The 23,780-nt window shown below is 41.2% G+C and overlaps 2 protein-coding genes across 4 annotated transcripts in view; one reads left to right on the top strand and one right to left on the bottom strand.

Moving 5' to 3' along the window:
• The window catches only part of ORC1 (origin recognition complex subunit 1), a 33,745-nt gene extending 11,270 nt beyond the window's left edge, over positions 1 to 22,475 (bottom strand). The window contains exons 1-13 of one of the 3 annotated variants that reach the window (XM_024119867.2): positions 22,299 to 22,475; positions 18,413 to 18,511; positions 17,560 to 17,628; positions 16,766 to 16,876; positions 15,990 to 16,117; positions 14,267 to 14,445; positions 12,764 to 13,082; positions 5,859 to 6,228; positions 4,859 to 4,960; positions 4,054 to 4,249; positions 1,448 to 1,545; positions 775 to 876; positions 181 to 352 (exon numbers count right to left, since the gene is read on the bottom strand). In XM_024119867.2, the coding sequence (XP_023975635.1) occupies positions 181 to 352; positions 775 to 876; positions 1,448 to 1,545; positions 4,054 to 4,249; positions 4,859 to 4,960; positions 5,859 to 6,228; positions 12,764 to 13,082; positions 14,267 to 14,445; positions 15,990 to 16,117; positions 16,766 to 16,857 (1,758 nt within the window). In that variant the 5' untranslated portion in view covers positions 16,858 to 16,876; positions 17,560 to 17,628; positions 18,413 to 18,511; positions 22,299 to 22,475. The remainder of the gene's footprint in view (positions 1 to 180; positions 353 to 774; positions 877 to 1,447; positions 1,546 to 4,053; positions 4,250 to 4,858; positions 4,961 to 5,858; positions 6,229 to 12,763; positions 13,083 to 14,266; positions 14,446 to 15,989; positions 16,118 to 16,765; positions 16,877 to 17,559; positions 17,629 to 18,412; positions 18,512 to 22,298) is intronic. The other 2 variants (XM_007129230.3, XM_007129231.3) reach the window with 2 other exon arrangements.
• A 105-nt stretch (positions 22,476 to 22,580) lies between these two features.
• Positions 22,581 to 23,780, top strand: part of PRPF38A (pre-mRNA processing factor 38A) — a 20,536-nt gene continuing 19,336 nt past the window's right edge. Inside the window, exon 1 of the mRNA XM_007129233.4 lies at positions 22,581 to 22,922. Within this exon, the coding sequence (XP_007129295.1) occupies positions 22,793 to 22,922 (130 nt within the window). The 5' untranslated portion in view covers positions 22,581 to 22,792. The remainder of the gene's footprint in view (positions 22,923 to 23,780) is intronic.

Genomic DNA, 23,780 nt, shown 5'->3' with positions numbered 1-23,780 from the left:
CCCGAACGGGGAAATCCCTGGCAGTCCAGTGGCTGGGACTCCGTGCTTTCACTGCCGAGGGCCTGGGTTTGATCCCTGGTCAGGGAACTAGGATCCTGCAAGCCGTGTGGCCAAAAAACCCCCCAAACCAAAAGACAAACCAAAAAAACCAAAACAAAAAGCCCAAACAGCTTTGCTCACCTGCAAGATTTGCACATAGACTTGGTGGGGCTCTGTCAGCTTCATGCCATTGACCTCAATGTATTGAAAGGGAGGAACATCATTTGCTTGGGATGCCTGCTGCAGGCAGCGTATCACCTCGTGTACAGTGGCAGTCTTCCCTGTCCCAGGGACCCCAGAGATGTACATGCACCTGGGGCAAGAAGAGAAGACCCCGGGCTAGGTCTGTGCAGTTGCCTTACACTATCATCAGTTATGAGTATGAGAATGTGTGCTGAAGGAAGGACAGAGGCCCCTGGAATGTGGAGGTGGGAGCAGTAAGGACCATCCTTGGAAGCTGATCAGAGCAGGACCTGTTTATATAGAACCATTCATTCTATAAGCAAGGCCGTATGCAAAGTGCCCACCCAAAAAAGGCCAGTGTCATTTTCTCTGTAAGACAGAATTCTGTAGAATTACTTTGACAACAAAAACTGCTTCAGAAGCTTAGGCTTCAGGAATGGCCTTGCCTTTTCTGACACCAGGGAAAGACCACTTGGGTGAACTATAGCACCTGAGGTGGTACGCTAGCAAGGCCTTCTGCCCTGAGCATCCTGCTTCCTCAACATGACTCACCCTCCAGTATGGTCAAGGAGTTTGCTTTCCACAAAGTTGTACATGTCCTGGAATTCCTGTTCCCGACAGGGAAGAGATGCAGGTACAGCAGAAACATGCAGCCTAAAGTTGGTGGTAAATGAGGGAAAAGGAAGACTTTAGAAGCATTTTACTATCTACTCAATAATAAATGGAAAAGATTTATCTATAGTTTCTTTTTGAAACCTTAATCTCACATCCAAGGGAATGCCTTCATTCCTAAACTTCTTCATTTGGCCTTTCTCCACCCAGACAAATCACCCAACTCAGTGGTTCTAACTAAGAGTACATATCACCTGGGGAGGTTCCCCAAATCACATGGGTGGACCTCATCCCACATGAGATTCTGATTCAGCTGATTTCTGGCAGGATCTAGGCTTATGTATTTTGAAAAAGTCCCCATGCAGTTCTAAAGGGTACCGCAACTGAGAAGCAGTGTCCTGACTCATCACCTTCCAACCCTGAGAAAGTGGTGGCAGTGGACTGCAGACTCCTCCCAGAGCCTGTCCATAGTAGCTCACCCAGACACTGCTTGAGGTTTCTTCTTTCTAAACACACATGTTCATCTTACTCTCTACCTTTATTATGTACACCAATGACTACAAAGCACTCCCAGTTCATGTGAATGAAAGCAGGGGCCCCCGAGCAGCATCACCTCAGCCGCGCCTCCTCCAGCACATTGGCGGGCTCCTGGGCAGCCAGGTTTCGGCTGCGGATCCGGGGAGTGGCGTGACGTGGTGTTCTGGGCTCAGGCTGTATTCAAGAGAACATTTAGATAATCAACAAGGACTTACTGTAGAGCAAAGGGAACTCTACTCAATATTCTGTAATAACCTATATGGTAAAAGAATCTGAAAGAGAAGGGATATATGTATATGTCTAACTGAATCACTTTGCTGTACACCTGACACTAACACAACACTGTAAATCACCTATACTCCAAAATAAAAACAGAGAGAGACAGAACATATTTCAGAAGGAAAAAACAAAGCAAAACTCCATCCAGGATGCATCAGCAAATCTGATTCATGATGAGCTGATAAAAAGAAGAGAGGTAGTGAATTCCTCTTAGCTCCTTCCTGTATAAATTACCAAGATTCTCCCTTTCTCTCCTCACATTACACATACATTTTGTTCATAGTCCAAACACAATTTCTTATTTCTAATTTGCATATAGTATTAGGATTTGAAAACAATGTCAGTCTGAGGAAAGAATGAATAAAAGTATGGATTAAATACTTTTCAAAGTAAAATACTATCTTCAAAGAAAGGCAAATTATTAAAAAATCCTAAATACTCTGCCCAAATAGGGTACAGTAGCAGGCATAAACTGGGTTTGATTCATAAGATCCTCCTCTATTCCACCCCCACGAGTTGCATTCACTGATTAAAATAAAAAAACATCTTTAAAAATTATAAATAAAAAAGATCTTACTCTAGCCTTCTTTGAAAATATGGTCAATCTTTAGCTCAGAACTTCCAAGACACTACACAGTACTTGAAGAAACCTCCCCAGATTTTTCCACTTCAAACCATAGGGTCATTCAGTTTAGGCCCACAGACCGATTTCACCATTCTCTTTTTTTCCTTGCTGCTGGCTCATTAGAGCAGGCCTGCTACCCAGTAGTATTCATGGTGTTTCCACAAAGCACTCCCTTTTGTGGGGGCATTTCACCTACCCACCCTCTGCTTGTAGCCAAGCTACAAAGTGATAATCTCTACACCTCTTCCCAAACGCAGAACAGCATTTAGACCCTGTTAACAGCTTAACATCTATTAACTCTGGAGAAAACAGGAAAATAATAACAAACCTTGCTGAGAAGGTTTTTTTTTTTTTTTAAAAAGGTGGACTTCTGACTTTTTATTATGCTAAAGAGGGCACCCCCCACCCCCCGCCCCTAAATCCCTTCTTCTGGGTGGGACCCAGGAGATGCAATCAAACCAGATCATTCGGGTGAGCTATTCTACAAGACTGCCTCGTCCAAAGGCGATCTATTGGATTTCCTTCCCTAAAGGTCTTTTCTTTGACTTCAACCCAAGCCCAATCACATTTTTCTTGATATGGGAAAATGGAGATCAGCTTTAGAAAGGCCCCTAATTAGGCATTTCTAAATTGTTCTAAAGAACAAGATGCTCCACGAAAAAAGTTTCCTAATATACTAATGCCCTCACAATAACATTAATAAGTTAATGGCCTTGAGAAGTCATGTGATAATGAAACCAATTTAACTTTGTTTAATCCAAACATTTCTCAAACATGTTTGAACACAGTAAGACCCTCTTTTCTTTATAGCTTTCAATGCTCTGCTAAAGTTCCACAGAAAGCAGAGAGACATCCATTTACCTCTTCCATGTTTCTGTTACACAATTCATTACCAACACCTAGTACTGCTCCCTATTCCTCAAGTCTATTGAGTGGCGCAACAAAACCAATGACACGGCTCAGCAGCCCTGGATTCAATACCCACTGAGCACTGACTACGCACGCACAAAGCCCTCTGCCAGCTTTCAAGGGAAATGCAAAGACGAGAAGTCCGTTCTTACAGTTGTTGTCCTTCCCTCAGGCAGTTTGGCTCTTGGCCATTCGGTTCCGTATCTTAAAAGACACTTGGACTCAAATTTTTTTTTTTTTTGCAGTACGAGGGCCTCTCACTGTTGTGGCCTCTCCCATTGCGGAGCACAGGCTCCGGACGCGCAGGCTCAGTGGCCATGGCTCACGGGCCCAGCCGCTCCGCGGCATGTGGGATCTTCCCGGACCGGGGCACGAACCCGTGTCCCCTGCATCGGCAGGCGGACTCTCGACCACTGTGCCACCAGGGAAGCCCCTGGACTCAAATTTTATCACTGTCTACTGGGTTCATTTTCAGTCTCAGGGTTCAAGTAGAACCTTTCCTCTATGAATACACAGGGAACTCTACTCAATACTCTGTAATAACCTATATGGAAAAAGAATCTGAGAAAGAATGGATATATGTATATATATACATATATATATATGTATGTATATATATGTATATATATATATATAACTGAACCACTTTGCTGTACACCTGAAACACAGCATTGTAAATCAACTATACCCCAATATAAAATAAAAATTAAATTTAAAAAAAAAGAAAAAGAACCTTTCCTCCATGAATACTCCAAGTGGCATAGCTTTGAATATGACAGACCTATGCTCAAAACCCAGCTGTTATTAGTTGTGTGACCTCAGTCACCACAATTTCTAAATTACGAGAAATAAACCTAAAAGAACCTTACGGTTTTCTTTGGTGTCTTGGAGGGGGTCTGTAAAGATGACTTCATGGACGACTGTAGGTTCCTGGACACATTGCTGGGTGTTCTCCTTGGAAGAGGGGGTGTGGAAGCCTCTTGCTCCTCACTGTCAGAGTCTGAAATCTCAGCTACCGGCAGAAACTCTTCCTCTTCTTGATCACTTTTACTATTACCTAAAAACCTGAATGGTAGGACACATTATTTTCTGATAGTCAATGTTTGAAGGCTACATAAGAAGCTCCTAACAGATCAGTGTGGATTCGAGGTATTGCAGAGTCCCTTCTGCAACTGAGCAATATCAGATGTGCTCCTCTTCTTGGGCTCTTGCTACTGGGAAGCTCTATTAAGGGCTTTATTTATGTGATCTCATTAAACCCTGCAAAACTTTGTGATTTGTTTATTATTATTCCCATTTTATAGATGAGGAATCCAAGGCTTAGAAAGGTTAAGTAACCTTCCCAAGGTTACACAGATAGTAAATGACAAAGCCCAGGTTCAAATCCAAGTCTATCAGAATCAAAGTTCATGCTCTTAGGCACCGTACTAACAGTCTTGCTGGGTGTGATGATTATGGGGCCCTGGGAGCCACCTAAGGCCAGGGCAGTGTTTCTTGCCTCTTTCAAACTATGACGTTTTTGTGAAATTAATATAATTCCAGACATACTAGGTAAAGGAGAATTTCAATGGATTAGCAAATAACAAACAAGAAATAAAAAGAGGATTTAAGAAATAGGATTATAGATTTCACAAATGGCAGGATGTTTTTATGCCTGCCAAGCAGCAGTCTTACCTAAGCTGCTGCCTAATCCGATTCAAAGTCAAGAGAAAGCTCTTTCTGCGGATACGATGGGGAGTAGAGGTAGCTTCATCCTGAACTGTTTCTTTGGCCTCCCTGCAAGATACCACAGCAAGGTTATGGAAAGTGGTTTTGGGCACCAGGGATCAGCAGCAGGACCAGAAGATAGTCAGGTGGCCTGACTGGCTCCTATTCTTTCTGCAGCTACTTTGGAAGGAGCTAATCACACTTTGCTAAAAAGTTTGTAATTGAAGTTTGACTCAAACCCAGAGATTAAAGTTTGCCAAAAGCTTATCATTTAAATCAGACTCATCACCTCCCCAACTAGAGATCAGAACATACTAATCCTAGGCAGAGTTTCTTATCCTTTTTTAATTTCTGACACATCAGTGAATTTACCGTCCACTCAAGGTTAGCAGAAATGCAGCTATATTTTCAATACAAAGCATTTATCAAGCAAACTAGGTAAGCCAGGTGCTGCAGTTTCTGAGCAGGAAACATTGAAATTTCAGGCTTGTCACATTCCCTGTGCAGCTCATTATCTACAAACATTGCCCAATGTCAAACTGCAGAGTTTTTTCTAGATGCATTATCTTCTTGTACTGTATGTATCTGAAAATGGCTTCCAGTTTAAAAGAAAAAAAAAAAAACCTAAGAAAATCACTGTTAAAATGTGGCAAAGAGCCACAGCAAGTAATGAAATCCAGGACTGTGAAGCAATTCAGGTTTGGGAAATTATCTTCTGGAGCCATGATCCCCAAAGGACAGCTGGGTATATCAGAATCAACCAAAGAGCATCTCAAAAATGCAGATTCCTGGGCCCAGCACTTGGAGGTTAATTTCCTACATCTAGGGAAAGGCTCAGAAATCTGTATTTTGGAAAAGCTGGTGATTCTGTGACACAGGCAGATTTATTGGCTGTGACCCACACTTTTCACATCATGTGAAGGATCTCGATTTGCTCTGTGGGAGGCAGGGGAGCATCCCCAGTTACCTCTTTTTGATGTATTCTGGTTTCAGATTCACAGAAGGCACCACCAAGGATTTCTGTCCCCCGCTGACAGGAGTTAGTGTTCTTTCTTCACTAGTCTCTGTCGTTTTCAAAGCTAGGACTCGAGTTCTCAGGATCATGCAACCATCAGGTGAAGCCTTCTTGTCATCCTCGGCACAACACTGCTGAATCTCTCCAGCTTTCTCTGGGGTTTTCAGAGCTGGAGATGAGTTCTGAGGACCATCAGGCTGAGACCTCTTTGAAGGCGAGGTGATCTCAGAGAAGGCCACTTTCCGTTTCATTCTTCCAGGAGACTCCAATGAGGCCCATGAAGTCTGCTGGGAAATCCTAGTGTTATGTGTCCTAGGGAAACCTAAGTTCAAGAGAAATCACCATAGACAATGTGTGAATTTTATAACTAGCACTATATACACCCCTAATCTCTATAGATAAATTGATTCACTGAGTGATACAAAGACATGAGTTATCCATATTTTGAATTATTCTATGCTTTCTTTTCCTGCGCCAGGTAGCTCTTATTATTTTTAGTCTCTCTCTTAAATTCTACAAGTACTTTTGCTAGCTAGAACCATAAGTCAACAGTTAAATCAGCTTTTTTTTTTTTTTTTTTTTTTTTTTTTTTGCAGTACGCGGGCCTCTCACTGCTGTGGCCTCTCCCGTTGCGGAGCACAGCCTCCGGACGCGCAGGCTCAGCGGCCATGGCTCACGGGCCCAGCTGCCCCGCGGCACGCGGGATCCTCCCACACCGGGGCGCGAACCCAGTTCCCCTGCATCGGCAGGCGGACGCGCAACCACTGCGCCACCAGGGAAGCCCTCAGCTTTTATAGATAAATGTTCGGGTCAGGTTTTCTGTGAAGTAATCTACCAGAAGAGTGGTTCTCAACCAGGGTGATACTGCACATGCTCAGGCCCCATTCAACAGCATCTGAAAAAATTTATACCAATGGCTCTGTTGAGTAATACCAAGTCCTAGATTTTTCTTAACCCAGATTATATCTACCAACAGAGAGAAGATAGGTCCCCAGGGCTGGGGGGTATCCACCTGGGTTCTAAGAATACACAGAGCCACATTTGGATCTGCTCCTCTCTCACCATAACCAAAGGCACCAAGAGCCTGGACATTCATTCATAGATAGCAATTGAGCTATTAAAAGATATGTGGGACTTCCCTCACGGCTCAGTGGTTAAGAATCTGCCTGCCAATGCAGGGGACATGGGTTCGATCCCAGGTCTGGGGAGATCCCACATGCTGCGGAGCAACTACTGAGCCTGTGCTCTAGAGCTCGCAAGCCACAACTACTGAGCCTGCGCACCACAACTACTGAAGCCCAAGTGCTCTAGGGCCCACATGCCACAACTACTGAGCCTGCGTGCTGCAACTACTGAAGCCTACGTGCCTAGAGCCCATGCTCTGCGACAAGAGAAGCCACCGCAATGAGAAGCCCGTGCACCGCAATGAAGAGTAGCCCCCACTCACTGCAACTAGAGAAAGCCTGCATGCAGCAACGAAGACCCAACGCAGCCAAAACTAACAGGGCAGATGATACACATAAACGTCTATAGTATGAAGTTTAAAAATTGTCCTAAAGCACCTAAGTGCTAATAAACATGGCTTTTGAGACAGACCTTGAAAGAAAGGCAAAATTTCAACAGAGTTGAAAGGGGAAGGAGGGGAATAAGTGAAGAGAATAAATGAGATTGATGTGAGCTAAGGCAACGAGGCAGGAAAGCACTGGGCAGAGGAGTTCACTTTAGTCACAGCACAGGGTGTGTGTGGAATAGCTGCAGACAAGGTAAGAAGTCATCTAGTACCTGTGTGGTAAATATGAGGGTAACTCATGTCTAGATTAATGTAAAAATGTCCCAATGTCCTGGTCTCCCTCATGCCCCATTTCCCCATCTTTCTGTCAAAAATAATCCAAAATATTTTCATCATATCTGCCTCATCTAATTATGTAACTGTGTCAAGTTTAAATTTTTTACCCTAACTTTCAAGGTCCTACAAAATCAACAGTGAAAAAAACACTCAATTATTTCTAAATGGTAGTATTACAAATTATTTCTCTAGTAGTCTTCTGCATTTCCAAAATGTTTTATATGTTTATATTTGGCTCCTAAACATTTGTATTCTTTTTTTTTTTTTCGGTACGCAGGCCTCTCACTGTTGTGGCCTCTCCCGTTGCAGAGCACAGGCTCCAGACACACAGGCTCAGCAGCCATGGCTCACAGGCCCAGCCACTCTGCGGCATGTGGGATCTTCGCAGACTGGGGCACGAACCCATGTCCCCTGCATCGGCAGGCGGACTTTCAACCACTGCGCCACCACGGAAGCCCCAACATTTGTATTCTTGATAGCTCCTACTAAGGAGCTATCAAGAATGCAAATAACTTATACTCAATGAACTTGGCAGATAAACAGAAAAATTAAGGACACATAATAGGATGAGGATGAGCTCTCAGAACAGCCATGGAGTAGCTTTCAGATATATTATTAGTGAAAAAAGTTAAGATGGAAAAGAATACATCCAGTATAATACCCTACTGGGTAAGAAAGAATAGGAAATAAAACTATAATAAAATAAAAATTATATGCATGTTTGTATATGACTGTGTGTATATATGTCTGTGTGTGTTTTGATTTATCTGTTGATTTTTGCAAAAACCAAAGGAAAAATAAACCAGAAACTAATAAAATTGATTACCTACAAAAGATGAGGTAGAAACAGGGAGCAAGGGTAAAGAAAGGAATGGGGCTTATCTGAGTACACTTGTCTTAAATAGTTTTGACTCTTTAACTATGCTAATGTTTTAAATCTTTTGAAAATCAATCAAAGATGGGAAAAGCCCTAAAATTAAACAGAAATGAAAGAACCTAACTGTATATCACCAATAAAATAACCATTGGTGGAAGAAAAAAATTTAATCAAAGTAACTTTACTCCCACAGTGGAATATATTCTAAAGGCATAAAGAACTGCAAATCAATTTTGATTTGGAATTATGGAATGTGCGAAGGATGGAAAGAACCCTACGGTATAGATTAGAAGTATGAGTATGAATTTAAGAGTTTTAACACTATATTATAACAAATATATATATATATATATATATTTCTTAGCTCTTCCACTAAGGATCTAAAAGCAATGTCACCTTAGTAGCTAAGCTCTTGAAGAATTAGCTAATTACAGGGCTTAACATCACTAATCATTAGGGAAATGTAACAATGATATACAACCTCACACCCATTAGCATAGCTACAATCAAAACCACAGAAAATAACAATATAAAACAACATAATAATAACAAGATCTAAATAGTTGGTGACGATGTGGGGAAATGGAACTCTTGTGTGTTACTGATAAGAATGTAAAATGATGCAGCTGCTATGGAAGAATATAGTGGTTCCTCAAAAAATTAAACAGAAAGGAAATTTTACCCCAAATAGCCAAAGCAATCTTGAGAAAGAAAAACAAACCTGGAGGCATCACAATCCCTGATTTGAAACTATATTACAAAGCTACCGTAATCCAAACAGTATGGTTTTGGCACACACAGATCAACGGAACAAAATAGAAAGCCCAGAAACAAACTCACATATATATGGCCAATTAATTTACAACAAAGGAGCCAAGAACATACAGTAAGGAAAGGACAGACTCTTCATTAAATGATGCTAGAAAAATTGGAAAGAAGAATTGAAACATGCAGAAGAATGAAACTAGACTATCTTACATCATACACAAAAATTAATTCAAAATGGATTAAAGACTTGAATGTAAGGCTTGAAACCATACAACTCTTAGATGAAAACATAGGTGGTAATAAGCTCCTTGACATGGATCTTGATGATAATTTTTTTGATCTGACACCAAAAACAAAGGCAACAAAAGTAAAAACAAACAAGTGGGACTACACCAAACTAAAAAGTTTCTGGACATCAAGGAAACCACCAACAAAACGAAAAGGCAACCTACTGAATGGGAGAAAATATTTGCAAATCAAATATCTGATAAGGGGTTAATATCCAAAGTATATCAAGAACTCACACAACAGCAGGAAAACAAACAATGAGATTAAAAAATGGACAGAGGACCCAAATAGACATTATTCCAAGTGCAGCTATACAGATGGCCAATAGGTACATGAAAAGGTGCTCAACGTCACTAACCATCGGAGAAACGCAAATCAAGATGAAGTATCACCTCACACCTGTCAGAATGGCTATCATCAAAAAGAAAACAAATAACAAGTGTTGGCGAGGATATAGAGAAAAGGGAACCCTTATGCACTGTTGGTGGGAATGTAAATTGGTGCAGCCACTATGGAAAACAGTATGGAGGATCCTCAAAAAGCTAAAAATAAAACTACCATATGAGCGACTTCCCTGGTGGCACAGTGGTTAAGAATCCGCCTGCCAATGCAGGGGAGACGGGTTTGAGCCCTGGTCCAGGAAGATCTCACATGCTGCGGAACAACTAAGCCCGTGCAGCACGACTAATGAAGCCAGCATGCTCTAGGGCCCGTGTGCTGCAACTACTGAAGCCCGCACGCCTAGAGCTTGTGTTCTGCAACAAGAGAAGCCACTGCAATGAGAAGCCCATGCACTGCAACGAAGAGTAACCCCCACTCACTGCAACTAGAGAAAACCCGCGTGCAGCAACGAAGACCCAATGCAGCCAAAAATAAATAAATAAATTTATTTAAAACAAACAAAAAACTACCATATGATCCAGCAATTCCACTTTTGCATACTTATCTGAAGTAAACAAAAACACTAACTTGAAAAGACAAATTCACCCCCATGTTCACTGCAGCATTATTTCCAATAGCCAAGATATGGAAACAACCTAAGTGTGCATCAATGGATGAATGGATAAAGAAAATATGGTATGTGGGACTTCCCTGGTGGTCCAGTGGCTAAGACTCCGTGCTCCCAATGCAGGGGGCCCGGGTTCAATCCCTGGTCAGGGAACTAGATCTCTCATGTCACAACTAAGAGTTAGCATGCCACAACTAAAGATCCCTCATGCTGCAACTAAAGATCCCACATGCTGCAAGGAAGATCCCATGTGTTGCAACTAAGACCCACGGAGCCAAATAAATAAATAAATATTTTTTTTTAAAAAGGAAATAAATTAAGCCAATCTTATATAAACTTTAAAAAATAAAAGAAAATGTGGTATATATATACAATGGAATATTACTCAGCCATAAAAAAATAAGGAAATCCTGTTATTTGTGACACAGATAGACCTTGAGGGCATTATGCTAAGCGAAATAAATCACACAGAGAAAGACAAATACCATAGGATTTCACTTATATATGGAATCTAAATTAAAAAACAAAAACAAAAATGAAAACCAAGCTCATAGATACAGAGAACAGATTGGTGGTCATCAGAGGCAGGGGTTGAGGAATTGGGCAAAATGGGTTAAGGTAGCCAAAAGGTACAAACTTCCAGTTATAAAATAAATAAGTCATGGGGATGTAATGTACAGCATGGTGACTACAATTAATACTGTGTTGCATGTTTGAAAGTTGCTAAGAGAGTAAATCTTAAAAGTTCTCATCACAAGACAAAAAACTGTAACTATATATCATGACAAATGTTTCTTTTTTTTTTTAATTGAAGTATAGTTGATTTACATTGTTGTGTTAGTTTCTGGTGTATAGCAAAGTGATTCAGTTCTATATATATATATGCTTTTCCATTATGGTTTATCAGAGGATGTTGAATATAGTTCCCTGTGCTGCCCAATAGAACCTCATTGTTTAGCTATTTTATATATAGTAGTTTGTATCTGCTAATCTCAAACTCCTAATTTACCCTTCCCCCACCCCCTTTCCCCCACCCCCGTTGGTAACCATAAGTTTGTTTTCTATGTCTGTGAATCTGTTTCTGTTTTATAAATAATTTCATTTGTGTCATATTTTAGATTCCACATATAAGTGATGTTACATGGTAGTTGTCTTTCTCTGACTTACTTCACTTAGTATGATGATCTCTAGGTCCATCCATGTTGTTGCAAATGGCATTATTTCATTCTTTTTTATGGCTCAGTATTATTCCTTTGTATACATATATATGCAAATATATCACATCTTTATCCATTCATCTGTCAATGGACATTTAGGTTGCTTCCATGTCTTGGCTATTGTAAATAGTGCTTCTATGAACACTGGAGTGCATGTATCTTTTCAAATTAGAGTTTTCTCCAGATATATACCCAGGAGTGGGATTGCTGGATCATATGGCAACTCTATTTTTAGTTTTTTAAAGAACCTCCATACTGTTTTCCATAGTAGCTGCACATATGGTGATGGATGTAACCTAGTTAAACTTACTGTGGTAATCATCTCACAATATATACAAATATCAAATCATTATGTTTATACACTAAACTAATGTTATAATGCTAGATGTCAATTATATCTCAATTTTTTAAAAAAGGGAATTTTGACACATGCTACAACATGATGAACCTTGAGGACATTATACTAACTTTAATAAACCACTCAGAAAAGAATAAATACTGTATGATTCCACTTATATGAGGTATCTGGAGAAGTCAAATTCAGAGACAAAAAGTAGAATGGTGGTTACCAGAGGATGGGGCATGAGGGAATGGGAAGTTATTGCTTAATGGTTGGAGATTGTTTTGGAAGTTGATGGGGATGGTTATACAACAATGTGAATGTACTTAATGCCACTAAACTGTACACTTAAAAATGATTAAAATGGTAAATCTTATGTGATATATATTTCAAGAGATGTCCAATTAGTACTTGGCTCACTGCTGCACTAACTCAATGCTGCAGCATGAATTAATATTTTATCATTTTCCTTTAGCCTCAATGTTGCCCACTGTGACCCATTTTACACTTACTGCTGAGCTCCAGCCTCTTCCTTGCCCTTGGGGTGACAGGATGGGAAGGAGCTTGGCGAGATTTGGAGGTGGAGTGCCTTGATTCAATCCTTTTGACCACATGTTCTGCTGTGGTCCAAGAAGGGCTTTCTGTACTTTTAGTTTTGGCTTCCATGGACTTCTGGCATCTACGGTTGCCTTCTTGTAGCTTATCCAACTGTGCAAATATTTCTGGAGGTAGTGGTTTGAATTTTTTGTCATTCCAAGATAGTTTAACAAAGAATGTCTTCTCATTTTTCAGATCCATAGGTATCACTTCATCTGGGGCTAAAGCTACTACCTGAATTTAGGAAGTATAGGTGATAGAAAGAAATGAGGACCCAAAGAGTCAACGAAGGCTCTATGAGAGCTATGATTAAAGAGCATTTAAGTCTGCATTCTTACCTGGAACAATTACTTTTCTAAACAAAAGAGGCACAGACATGGCATAGCATATTTCCACAGAGTCCTCCTTGCTGATATCCATACCTCATGTTTTCTTTTCTAGTCCATTCTATTCACCCATGCCAAGTTTTCCCATAAAAACTTCTCTAAGCATGCCCCCGTGCTCAATAGTCTACAATGGCTACCCACTCTGCAAGATCAGATTACTTAAACTGATTTTCACTGCCTTCTAAAATCTGACCCCACTTTACCTCCTGAGTGCTCAATGCTCTTCAAAATGGCTTTTTCCACTACTAGTCGAGCTTGGCTTGTCACAGTCCTGTTCATTCCCACCATGTGCTCCTGCCTAAACACGCCCCCTACCTTTCCAAATCCACCCATCTTGCTGCTTCAACTTCTACATCTGCCTTTCACTTCTTCACTCATTTAACTCAGAGATAAATTATTCTGTGGCACATGATATGCTGGGCCCATAGAGTGGAAAAATCTGACTATAGTCATGCCAAGCCATGGTCTCCCTGCCCTACCAACCACCTAATCACCATGTGACCACACTTCACATCCGGATCTAATACCATTTTGGGGGCCTGAAGTAGCTTGAGAAATAACCCATATCCTAGTCTCCAAACCAGTGTCTCAATTCAGCCTACAACTCTTTAAACCTGATTTATCATAAAATCTCATAACACACATTTGCCTGGAGCAATTACACTCTTTGTACTGATTCACTCAAGGTGAAGTCCTCATTTAAGCAAGCATATTCAGCCTCAAAGTGCTTTATGCCTGCCACAATCACAGCTAAATATAATTTCCCACTGAGATACATCTGCTAATTCCTGCTCATCCCTCAGGTCACAACCTAATGTCACTTCCTCCAGGAGGCTCCTAACACATGGTAAGTGCTCTCAATAAATATTTGTTGTTGAAAGGAAGTAGGCAGGCAAGCAGAGAAGGTGACAAACAGGAAAAATGCGTTTCCGTGAGGCAAATGAGAGCCAGTAATATCCTGGAGATCATGCAGTTTAGGAATCAGCCAGAAATAAGCTTCAAGATAGAACTGAGGATCAAGGCATCACCTACCTGCACGTGGCCAATGATGGTCTCTGCATTAATGTTGCTGTTACAGGCAGGGTAATCATACCAGAATATCTCTTGTGCATCAGGCTTCCGGCCCAGCAAATGCTGTTTACAGACAGGGACTTCACAGAATCGGATAAACCACTGTACTCGAGCACGTTTATTGGAATAAGGTTCAGAATCTAGGAGGGATAGATGGAAAAGGTAAGGTTAAAGGTAATAAACATTATCTTAATCCTCACAATAATCCTACAAGGTAGGTACTATGGCTGTCTCCCTTTTACCGGTGAAGTGATCACATTTCAGGGCCCTTAAATAATTTGTCAAAGGTCACAGGACCAACCAGCGGCAATCTGACTCCACCCAGCACCCACGTTCTTCTCACTTTGCTCCACGTCCAAATGGTGCTATCGGTCATCACATAAATTGTAAAAGGCATTTGAGAGGAGCAATTCTAATCACAGTTACTGAACAAATTTTGCAAATCAAAACAAAACTCCTAGCAAGACTCAGAGCATCAGCCACTGAGATGACTTCTGGCAAACCTATGCTTGCAATCTTCAGCTTTATCATCATAATATACCATTAACATCACTCCATACCAGTGTTAGCTCCAAGTGAAAGGACATACACTCATTAGTGCCACCATCATCACTGCCTCTTCTCTTCCTTAGCTCTCTTCAGAGAAAGACTGAAGCCAATACATGGCTCTAAAATCTATACACAAAGGCCCAAACCTCAAATACAAAAGCCCATCCTGCTAATGTGCTCCCCCTAGTGGATGTTATTTAGTTTGATGAAGTTTTCCTCCATACTTGTTGAATATCCTCCCTATCTCCATAATGTAAAATACCTTCATCCACTCTATCAGTTTCTTCTTTTAGGCATACAAACTGGCACAGGACTAGGACTAACTTCCACATACTCCTCTCCTAGCTTTTGGAAGAAGCAGTTTTGTATAGTTTAAATTGCTATCCTTTTTCATCTTCCTTTCGGAGTTCTGCTCCATTCCCACTTTTCTGTGCTCTTCTCTGGTCTGCAGAGGGTTAACAGCTGAGAAAATCAGCTGCAGCTGTGAGTGTAGCCTTGCAGGCACCAGTTCACACTACCTTCCCTTTTGCTCCTCTAGCCTTAATTGCAGTAGTGCCTTTCTGCACTTACTGATCTCTGGGAAACACCACTGTTTGCTTCTCCAGCCTTTTCAACACTTATACACAAGTCCCTCTGGGTAAATAAAACACCTAAAGTGCTTCTGTTTTTCTGACTGAACGTCAATCAACTGATACACCTACCCAATCCAACTTACTGCCTCCCTAGTAAAAGTAACTTTGCATTTGCAAAATTACTAACTTCCTCATGCCAAAATTAAAGGACACGTCTCTACTAGAGTGCAAATCACCTATTATTTCCCTTCCCCCTTCTTCCTAAATTCATCCTTTCTCTCCACTCCAACAATCCTGCCTTCATGGCCATTCTTACACCCTCCTAAAAATAATGCAAAAGCTAAATTCTTGAGCCCTCCATTCCCATTTTTACCCAATATTGCTCTGGTGAGTAAAGACGTTCACTAGGTGGAAGAGGGTACAGCTGATGCTTAAGTGACCCCATAGGCACACCCTATATACCGCTATGAACAGAAGAATCAGTAACCACCCCTGTTCCCACCACGGAGCACTTCCCAATCATTAGTGACAAGGAATACTTTTCCCTCCAGCCCCAAACTCACCGTCTTCAAACAACTCAACCAATTTAGCAACATATGGATTTTCATCATCATCCCCTTCAATCAACACAAACTGTCCAACTTGGAGGTCAATCTCAGGCAAACGACCTTCTATTTTCACACTCATTTCTCTAGGAAATAACAGAGAAACATGTTAGGAAATCTCTTAGGGTGGGCCAACCTCTTCAGACCCCTGGGCATAGAGGAATGTGCTCTGTAACTAGAAAACCCCCTGAATAGTTTCTCTCTGCTGACCAATCCTATTAGAAACCAATTTACCAGTAAAGTCACACACAAGAGTAGATAACATGAATTGAATGAATTGTTTTAGCATGGATGATTAATCCAGAGGCCTTAGGATGAACCCTAACTTCTCTCAGTTATTGACAAAGAACAACAAAGCTTCCTAAGACATGAAAGCTGCCCAGTAACAACATCAGATTGTTCAGAGATGTCTTGGGCTAAGAGGATATAGTAGCAACAACCATCCTACCCTGTTATCATGCAGAATTATACAGAACCTATCTTAAATAGATATGACATTATCATACATATCAAACTTTATTAACCTGACATAATATCTTCCTGTATCACTAGCTGCTATATTTATGCTAACATTTTCTTCCATCAAACAAACCCACACCCCCTTACAATCAATTCATATTCACTGTCCCTCAATCCTCAACCTATAGTACCTAGAATACCCTGGATACAAGTTATTAACAGCTCAACTTGAAGAAGCTATTAGTTCCAGTCCACCAAAGGACTCTATCACTCACTTGTAGGTTTGGTAGTGCAGTTTTCGATCCAATGGCTTGCCAACCCACGAATAAGTTTGTCTGGTCCTCAGCCTTGTAGGACGGTAGGCCATGACTCCTGTGTAAAAGTCACTAACTCTGAGTTAACATGACAGGCTCTGATGGATTCTAGGGCACAGTCCCTGCCTTCAATGGGTTCAGCCTTCTTTTCTGCCCCTGCTACACCCCCACAATTTTAGACTTAGGAAAAAAAACACTTTTTTGAGGAAAAAGTCAAGCTCTATGAAGATCAAACATAGGCAATTCAGTATCATCTGGTACTATGCCTTATCTCTTCCTAGCCAGGGAAACAGAAAGGTCAATATGTTAAAAAACTATAGATGTTTAGAAGTACTTACTAGGTACAAGGCACAATGATAGATGTGAAACATCGAATAATGTGAAACTAAAAGACAGTGATACAGTAGTTGTAAGTAGCTTTATAACATTTATAATCTAGGTAGGGATAAAATATAAACACACGAAAGGACATCTAACAGTGCAAAGAGCCAAGAGAAAGCCAGAGAGTCTACTGCAAGGTAGAGGACCAGGTCTTGTGACTGTTCAGGGAGGAAGGATTTCTTAAAGGGGTTTTCTAAAATGAATGTTAAATAATGGGTAGCTATTGCTAAGATGGATGAAATGAGGGTTTCCAAGGGATGGAGGCAAAAACATGCAAGGGGCATTTGGGGGAATGGCAATGGATTTTATCAAATGTATCATTCCACTTACCTTAAAAACAAAACAAAACAAAACAAAACCCCAGGGTCACTAACCTGTACTGCTCTGGCAGTTGGAAGGGGTCTTTTTCTTTGCAGCTGACAGGTCCTAGATATTGTGAATAGCTGAAAAGAAACAACTACATTAAAGTACATGGGAAAAAAGACATTTTTACTGACAATTCTGAAATGAGAATGAAAAAATCCAAACATATTTGACAATCCTCTTTATAATTTGGAAGCTACAATCCATTAGTCCTAATAATGCCAATTCATTATCTTAAGTTTAAGTTATTAAGAAAACAATCCTTTCCTCTAAATTCAATGCTTTTCTTATAGAGCTAAAGTTTGACAAAACTGGGGTTAAAAAAATTTTTTTTTTAATCCAGTCTGACAGAATTTCTCTGAATTACTGATAGAGGGACCAATAATTTCAGTCCATGTTGAAAACAACAGAATAAGAAGAGCATATTGACATCCTGATTAAATAATCTGGTTTCCTAAAGTCAGTAGCATTATGTCCTACATTCTACTTGGGAACATTCTGACCCATAAGATTTTCTGCTTTTAAAAAAGGTATTTTTTAATATAATTTGAGGAAACTAATTAGCAAAAAGAAGATACTGAGTCATTAGTAAATACACAGCTTACAAATGATGCCTGAATGATTACTATTAAGAACATTTAGAGTATAATTCACAACATAGTATTATTAAAATCAATCTAATTTTAATTAAATACATTGTAGAAATGAACAAACAGCAGACTGATGAGTTAAAACAAGTAGGAGACTTGTGCTCAAGTAAAAATGCATTTGGACTCATTATATCTAATAATCTTTTGGTAAAAAGTTAGTAAAAGTGTTTGAATCTCAATAAATGTTCAAGGAAATATATAAACTCTAACTTACCTTCAATATACGTTCCTTTCAATGGAAGATGTAACATGGAACTATCAGTAAACTTGTAACTTTTCACCTTTCCGCAGTGAAATCAGGCAAAATAGGCTACTGAGATACAGACAAAAGATGCAAGTAAATAAGCTCCATCATTAAAAAAAATTGGAATATCACCGAGAGTGCTTTGTAGTAAAGTGGAATCTCCCAACACATTTTCTACAATTCTCGAATAATCTAACTGCAGGATAAATGCTCTGATTTGTCACAGTGTCTATGATATTTGATAACACTGGCATAAGGATCGCATTTTTTCAAACTAAAAGCTGGCATACAGAAGGACTATCTCCATACTCCTAAGGTACTCATGTATACCTAAGGTCATCAAATCCATGCTTTCAACGCCTTTAAATAGAAACCGTATTTTAGTTAATAAAGCAGACACCCTCTTTCAAAAACTAAGCCAAGATAAAATTTAACACTCCTTTTCTAGATCATGAGCTGTGTTCACTGAGACCAGTATAAACATATATGAGTGCAAAGGTGGATGATTTACCAAAGGGTGAGCAGGCAGGGGTATCGGAAGGCTCTCTGGGCCTGGACCACATAACCTGCCTCAACTCAGCCTGTCAGTATGCTCCAGGCCTGCTTTTCCAAACCTCAAACAGACCAAGGTTGTTAGTGCCCTCAGACTTACACTGTTGCTGTTCTCTCTTCCTGAATATCTTTGCAGGGATGGCTCAGGTCTCAGCTCCAGTGAAACTTCCTCAGATAGGCCTTAACTGATACCCAGTGGAAAGTTACTCGCCACCCTCTTATACTGCCTAGGGTCATGTTCTATTGCACCAACCTATTGTCAAAGCCATAAACATTATATTACTTTCTTATTTGTTGTACTTCCTACATCAGAATGTTAAATTCCAAAAGAGCAGGATCTTGGGACCTTGTCTGTCTTGTTCATAACTGCGTCCCCAGGGCCTAGGTTAGGATTTCGCACATAATAGCTGAACAAATGAATGAATGAATGAACTGGGGTTTTTTGTTTTTTGTTTTTTTAATTTTTTGGCCGTGCCAAGCGGCATGTGGGATTTTAGTTCCCCAACCAGGGATCGAACTCACACCCCCTGCATTGGAAGCATGGAGTCTTAACCACTGGACCGCCAGGGACGTCCTGAATGAACTGTTTGTAAAAAATCATTAGGACAATACCAAGTGTAGTAAGGATGTAGAGCAGCCAAAACTCTCATACACTGCTGGAGGGCATGTAAATTGGTAAAACCACTTTGGAAATTTGGCAGTATATACTAAAGCTGAACATATGCATATCCTATGACCCAATAATTCCAACAGAGTATACCCAAGAGAAAAACAAACATATCATCAAAAGACATGAACCAGAATGTTCATAGCAGCACTATACAGCAATGAAATGAAACCAACCACAACTGCACACATGTGGGGAAAATCTCACAAAATAACAATGAGCTAAAGAAATCAGACACCAAAAGAATACATACTATATTGATTCCATTTACACAAAGGTCAAAAACAGGTAAAAGTAACCTATGGTGTTAGAAGTCAGAATAGAAGGAAACCTTGGTGACTGAAAGGAAGCACAGTGGGGGAGTGAAGCGTTTCTGGGATGCTGGTCATGTTGTTTCTTGCTCTGGATGCTGGTTACACAGGTATGTTCTCTTCAAGAAAACTCACTGAGCTGTATATGACTTGTGCATTTTCTATATGCAGGTTGTTTTTCCATGAAAAGTTCAAAAAATTAATCGAGTCCTTCTGAAGAGGCAGCATAAGGAAATCATAGTATACATCAGGCCTCTTTGCACTGTTACCCCACTTTCCTACCCTCGACCCAGCACTGCATCTCATCCACCATAAGCAAAGAGGTTCCCCAACAACGGTGATGAATGGAGTGGAAAGGCAGGCCAGACTTGGCCTAGCAAAGGCTTTGGCTTCTAGGAGATACCCACTACAGGCTCTTAATGTTGCAGATACCAGAAATCTGGAACATGCACACTACCCAGTCCAGGAGCCACATCCAAGGAAAACAGATAAAGGAGATGCAGTAGAAATAATGATAGCATGGGCTTCCCTGGTGGCGCAGTGGTTGCAAGTCCGCCTGCCGATGAAGGGGATGCGGGTTCGTGCCCCGGTCCGGGAAGATCGCACATGCCGCGGAGCAGCTGGGCCCATGAGCCATGGCCGCTGGGCCTGCACATGCAGAGCCTGTGCTCCGCGAAGGCAGAGGCCACAACAGTGAGAGGCCCGTGTACCGCAAAAAAAAAAAAAAAAATGATAGCAGATATTTATTGATCCAATAAGACAGAGGTAGAACCAAAACTCTTGATACGTTTATGTCATTTAATCCTCACAATAATTCTAGAACAAGGCTAGTCCATACTAAGTGCAAGGTAGGCACTCAGTAATAAATATTTGCTGAATAAAAGGTAGATGCTATTAGCACTTCAAGATGGTAAGTTGTCCCAGTGTTATACAGGATAGCACACGCTTAATTCAAACCCTGAGCAGCTGGATTCCAATGACTGTGCTCTTAAGCACTTACTTTAGAACACCTTGTGTGAAAGTAGATAATGTTAATATATGTCTAAGACAGCTTGCTTCTGGTATGCTTATTACAGTAAGCCAGGCTTCCCAGCCACTGACTGAAAGGTCAAATGGGCCTCGATTTCCTTACCCACAAAATGGGGATATTGGATTGGTGGAAAAGTTCGTTCGGGAACTTCCATAAGATGTTACGGAAAACCCAAACGAACAGAAACTTTCTTTTATTCAACCAATATTTATTTATTAATCATCCATTCTGTGCCAAGCACTATTCTAGAATTACTGAGGATTAAGTGAGAAAATGCAAAATGGTCAATTCACTTCCCCAGTCCCTTGCATTTATGTGTAAGGGACAGTGATTCTTTTTTTTTTTTTTTTTAATAATTTGATGAATGTTATGAAACACATACAATTCACACAAAATTTTGCATTTAATTTCAGGGAATTCATAAACCTTCTAAAGTCCATATATTGCCATTTGTTACATTAAAAACTGTTGCAGAGGGACTTGATAAACATGATCTCACACCAGAAACCTCCAATGGCATTCACAACCACCCAGTACAGCAGGGAAGAGGGTACCACTTTTATAGAAAACTAAAATCGAAAACTGCCATATCTGATCATTGCAATTTGGCAGATAGCCCAAGATAAGAATCTCGCATCTCATGCCTCTAAGTCCAGTGCTTTTTCCAACTGTCAAAATAGAAGGCCCTTCTATCACGGGGTTAGCCTAGAGAAAGTAAAAGAGGTGCCATTACACTCTCCTCCTGGAAGGAAGGTGGATGAGAGCCCAGCAGTTAAGAGCAGCTCTTCTAGGGAAAAAAAGACCTGGGTAGGAGCTCAGGCCGCTTAGTCACAAAAAGGGACTTAGACAAGTCTCTTTCCCTCTGGGAGCAACTGCTACATCCGTAAAATCGGGTAATAACTTCTGCTGCTCCGCCTTCCCTGTGGTGCTTGCTACATACGCTACGCTGAAATGAGGAAAAGATGCGACTGCTTCACAAGGGCCATGCAGATGGAAGGTTCACATGGCTCAGATCATTACTCAGAGTCTCAGAGCGCTGAGGACAGGAGTGTTCACGCTTTTCTGTTGTTGGCTTTCGGTTTCACCGCTACAAGGTCGCAGTCCCCGGGAGAAAAGCTGTTAGAAATCGCAATGTGGAAAGTAAAACGTTCCTAACGGGGTTAGAACGTGCCTGGCACTTAATAGGCGCTTAGTACATATCTGCTGAATGGATAATGGCTGAATGAGTCCACAGAGAACAAATTCCTCAGTCACGCGGCTCAGAACCCTCTCCAGCCCGTGGGACTCCACACTCACCGGGCGCCGCAGTTTGTTGGAGCTGGGCGCAAGCCTTCCGCTTCCCACCGTCCCCGCTTCAGGAGCTCGTGGAGCTGCAGCAAATCTACCTGCCCAGGGACACTCCTCTTACAGCTACCAGCCGCGTACCGGAGCCGAAGCGGGGACCTCCCTAGGAATGGAAAGAAGGTGGAGAAAAAGAAATTTCCCGCCAAGGCCGTAGCCCCGCCCCCAGGGTGTCTCCACGTTCCGTCAGCAGCCAGCCCTTCCGCCCCGCCCATCTAAGGAGGGGACGCAGGACGTACATCCGTCAACGCGCAGAGGCCATCATTGATTCGGTATGCTACGCCGTTCGCGCAAGAAAGTGCCCGACTCTAAAACATTTCCGGGTTCAAGATGGTCGCCCAACCTATTTAGTGAGACTTCCTCCATCCTTCTCCATTCCACTCCGGTTTTTGAACCTGGATGTGACGTCCTAAAGGACCCGACGGAAATAGAACGGAAGGCGGTCTAAAATGGCGAACCGTACTGTAAAAGATGCGCACAGCATCCACGGCACCAACCCTCAGTATCTGGTGGAGAAGATCATTCGGACGCGCATTTATGAGTCCAAATACTGGAAAGAGGAGTGCTTTGGCCTTACAGGTGAGCAAGAGCGCGCCGATCCCCCCGCCCCAACCCCGGTCGTCTTGTGGCCCAGTTCTCCAGACCAGTCCGGTAGGACTGGCCCCTGGGGGTGAAGCTAGAGGGAAATCGTTGACAGTCATTAAGAAAAATCTGAGCGCCTACTCTGTGCCTAGTCTTGTGTTGGGCTTTGGGAACACAGATGGATCTGATAGGACCTCATTCGGAAGGGTGTCACGTTGCGGTTCTTTGAGTCATTCCATGTTTAATGATAACTTGCTGGGTTCCAAACAGTGTTAAGCACAGGGACCCTGAAGGTGTTAAAGGAATGTCAGTATGCCTGAAACCAATTCATGAAATGCCTATACTCAAATCTGGACCATTTGCAGTATTTCCACATCCCAGTCCTAATATAAATATATGCTCTTCAGATAAATCTTCCAGGTAGTCTTTGATCTTTGTTGAATTCTGGCTCCTCTTTTGGAGCTGTGTTACCCCAGCGAACCATGGCTTTCTTTACTGTAAAACGAGAATAGTAATACCGAACTCAAAGGTCAAAGGGTTGTTCTAAGGATTAAATGAAATGTTTAAAAAGTGTTTGGTATAATAAAAGGAATCCAAATCGGAAAAGAAGTAAAGCTGTCACTGTTTGCAGATGACATGATACTATACATAGAGAATCCTAAAGATGCTGCCAGAAAATCAATGAATTTGGTAAAGTAGCAGGATACAAAATTAATGCACAGAAATCTCTTGCATTCCTATACACTAATGATGAAAAATATGAAAGAGAAATTAAGGAAACACTCCCATTTACTATTGCAACAAAAAGAATAAAATACCTAGGAATAAACTTACCTAGGGAGACAAAAGACCTGT

The sequence above is a fragment of the Physeter macrocephalus genome, chromosome 4 (genome assembly GCF_002837175.3).
Source record: "Physeter macrocephalus isolate SW-GA chromosome 4, ASM283717v5, whole genome shotgun sequence".
Classification (NCBI taxonomy): Eukaryota; Metazoa; Chordata; class Mammalia; order Artiodactyla; family Physeteridae; genus Physeter; species Physeter macrocephalus.
Note: the sequence above shows the minus strand (reverse complement) of the source record. Positions and strands in the feature narration are given on the sequence as shown.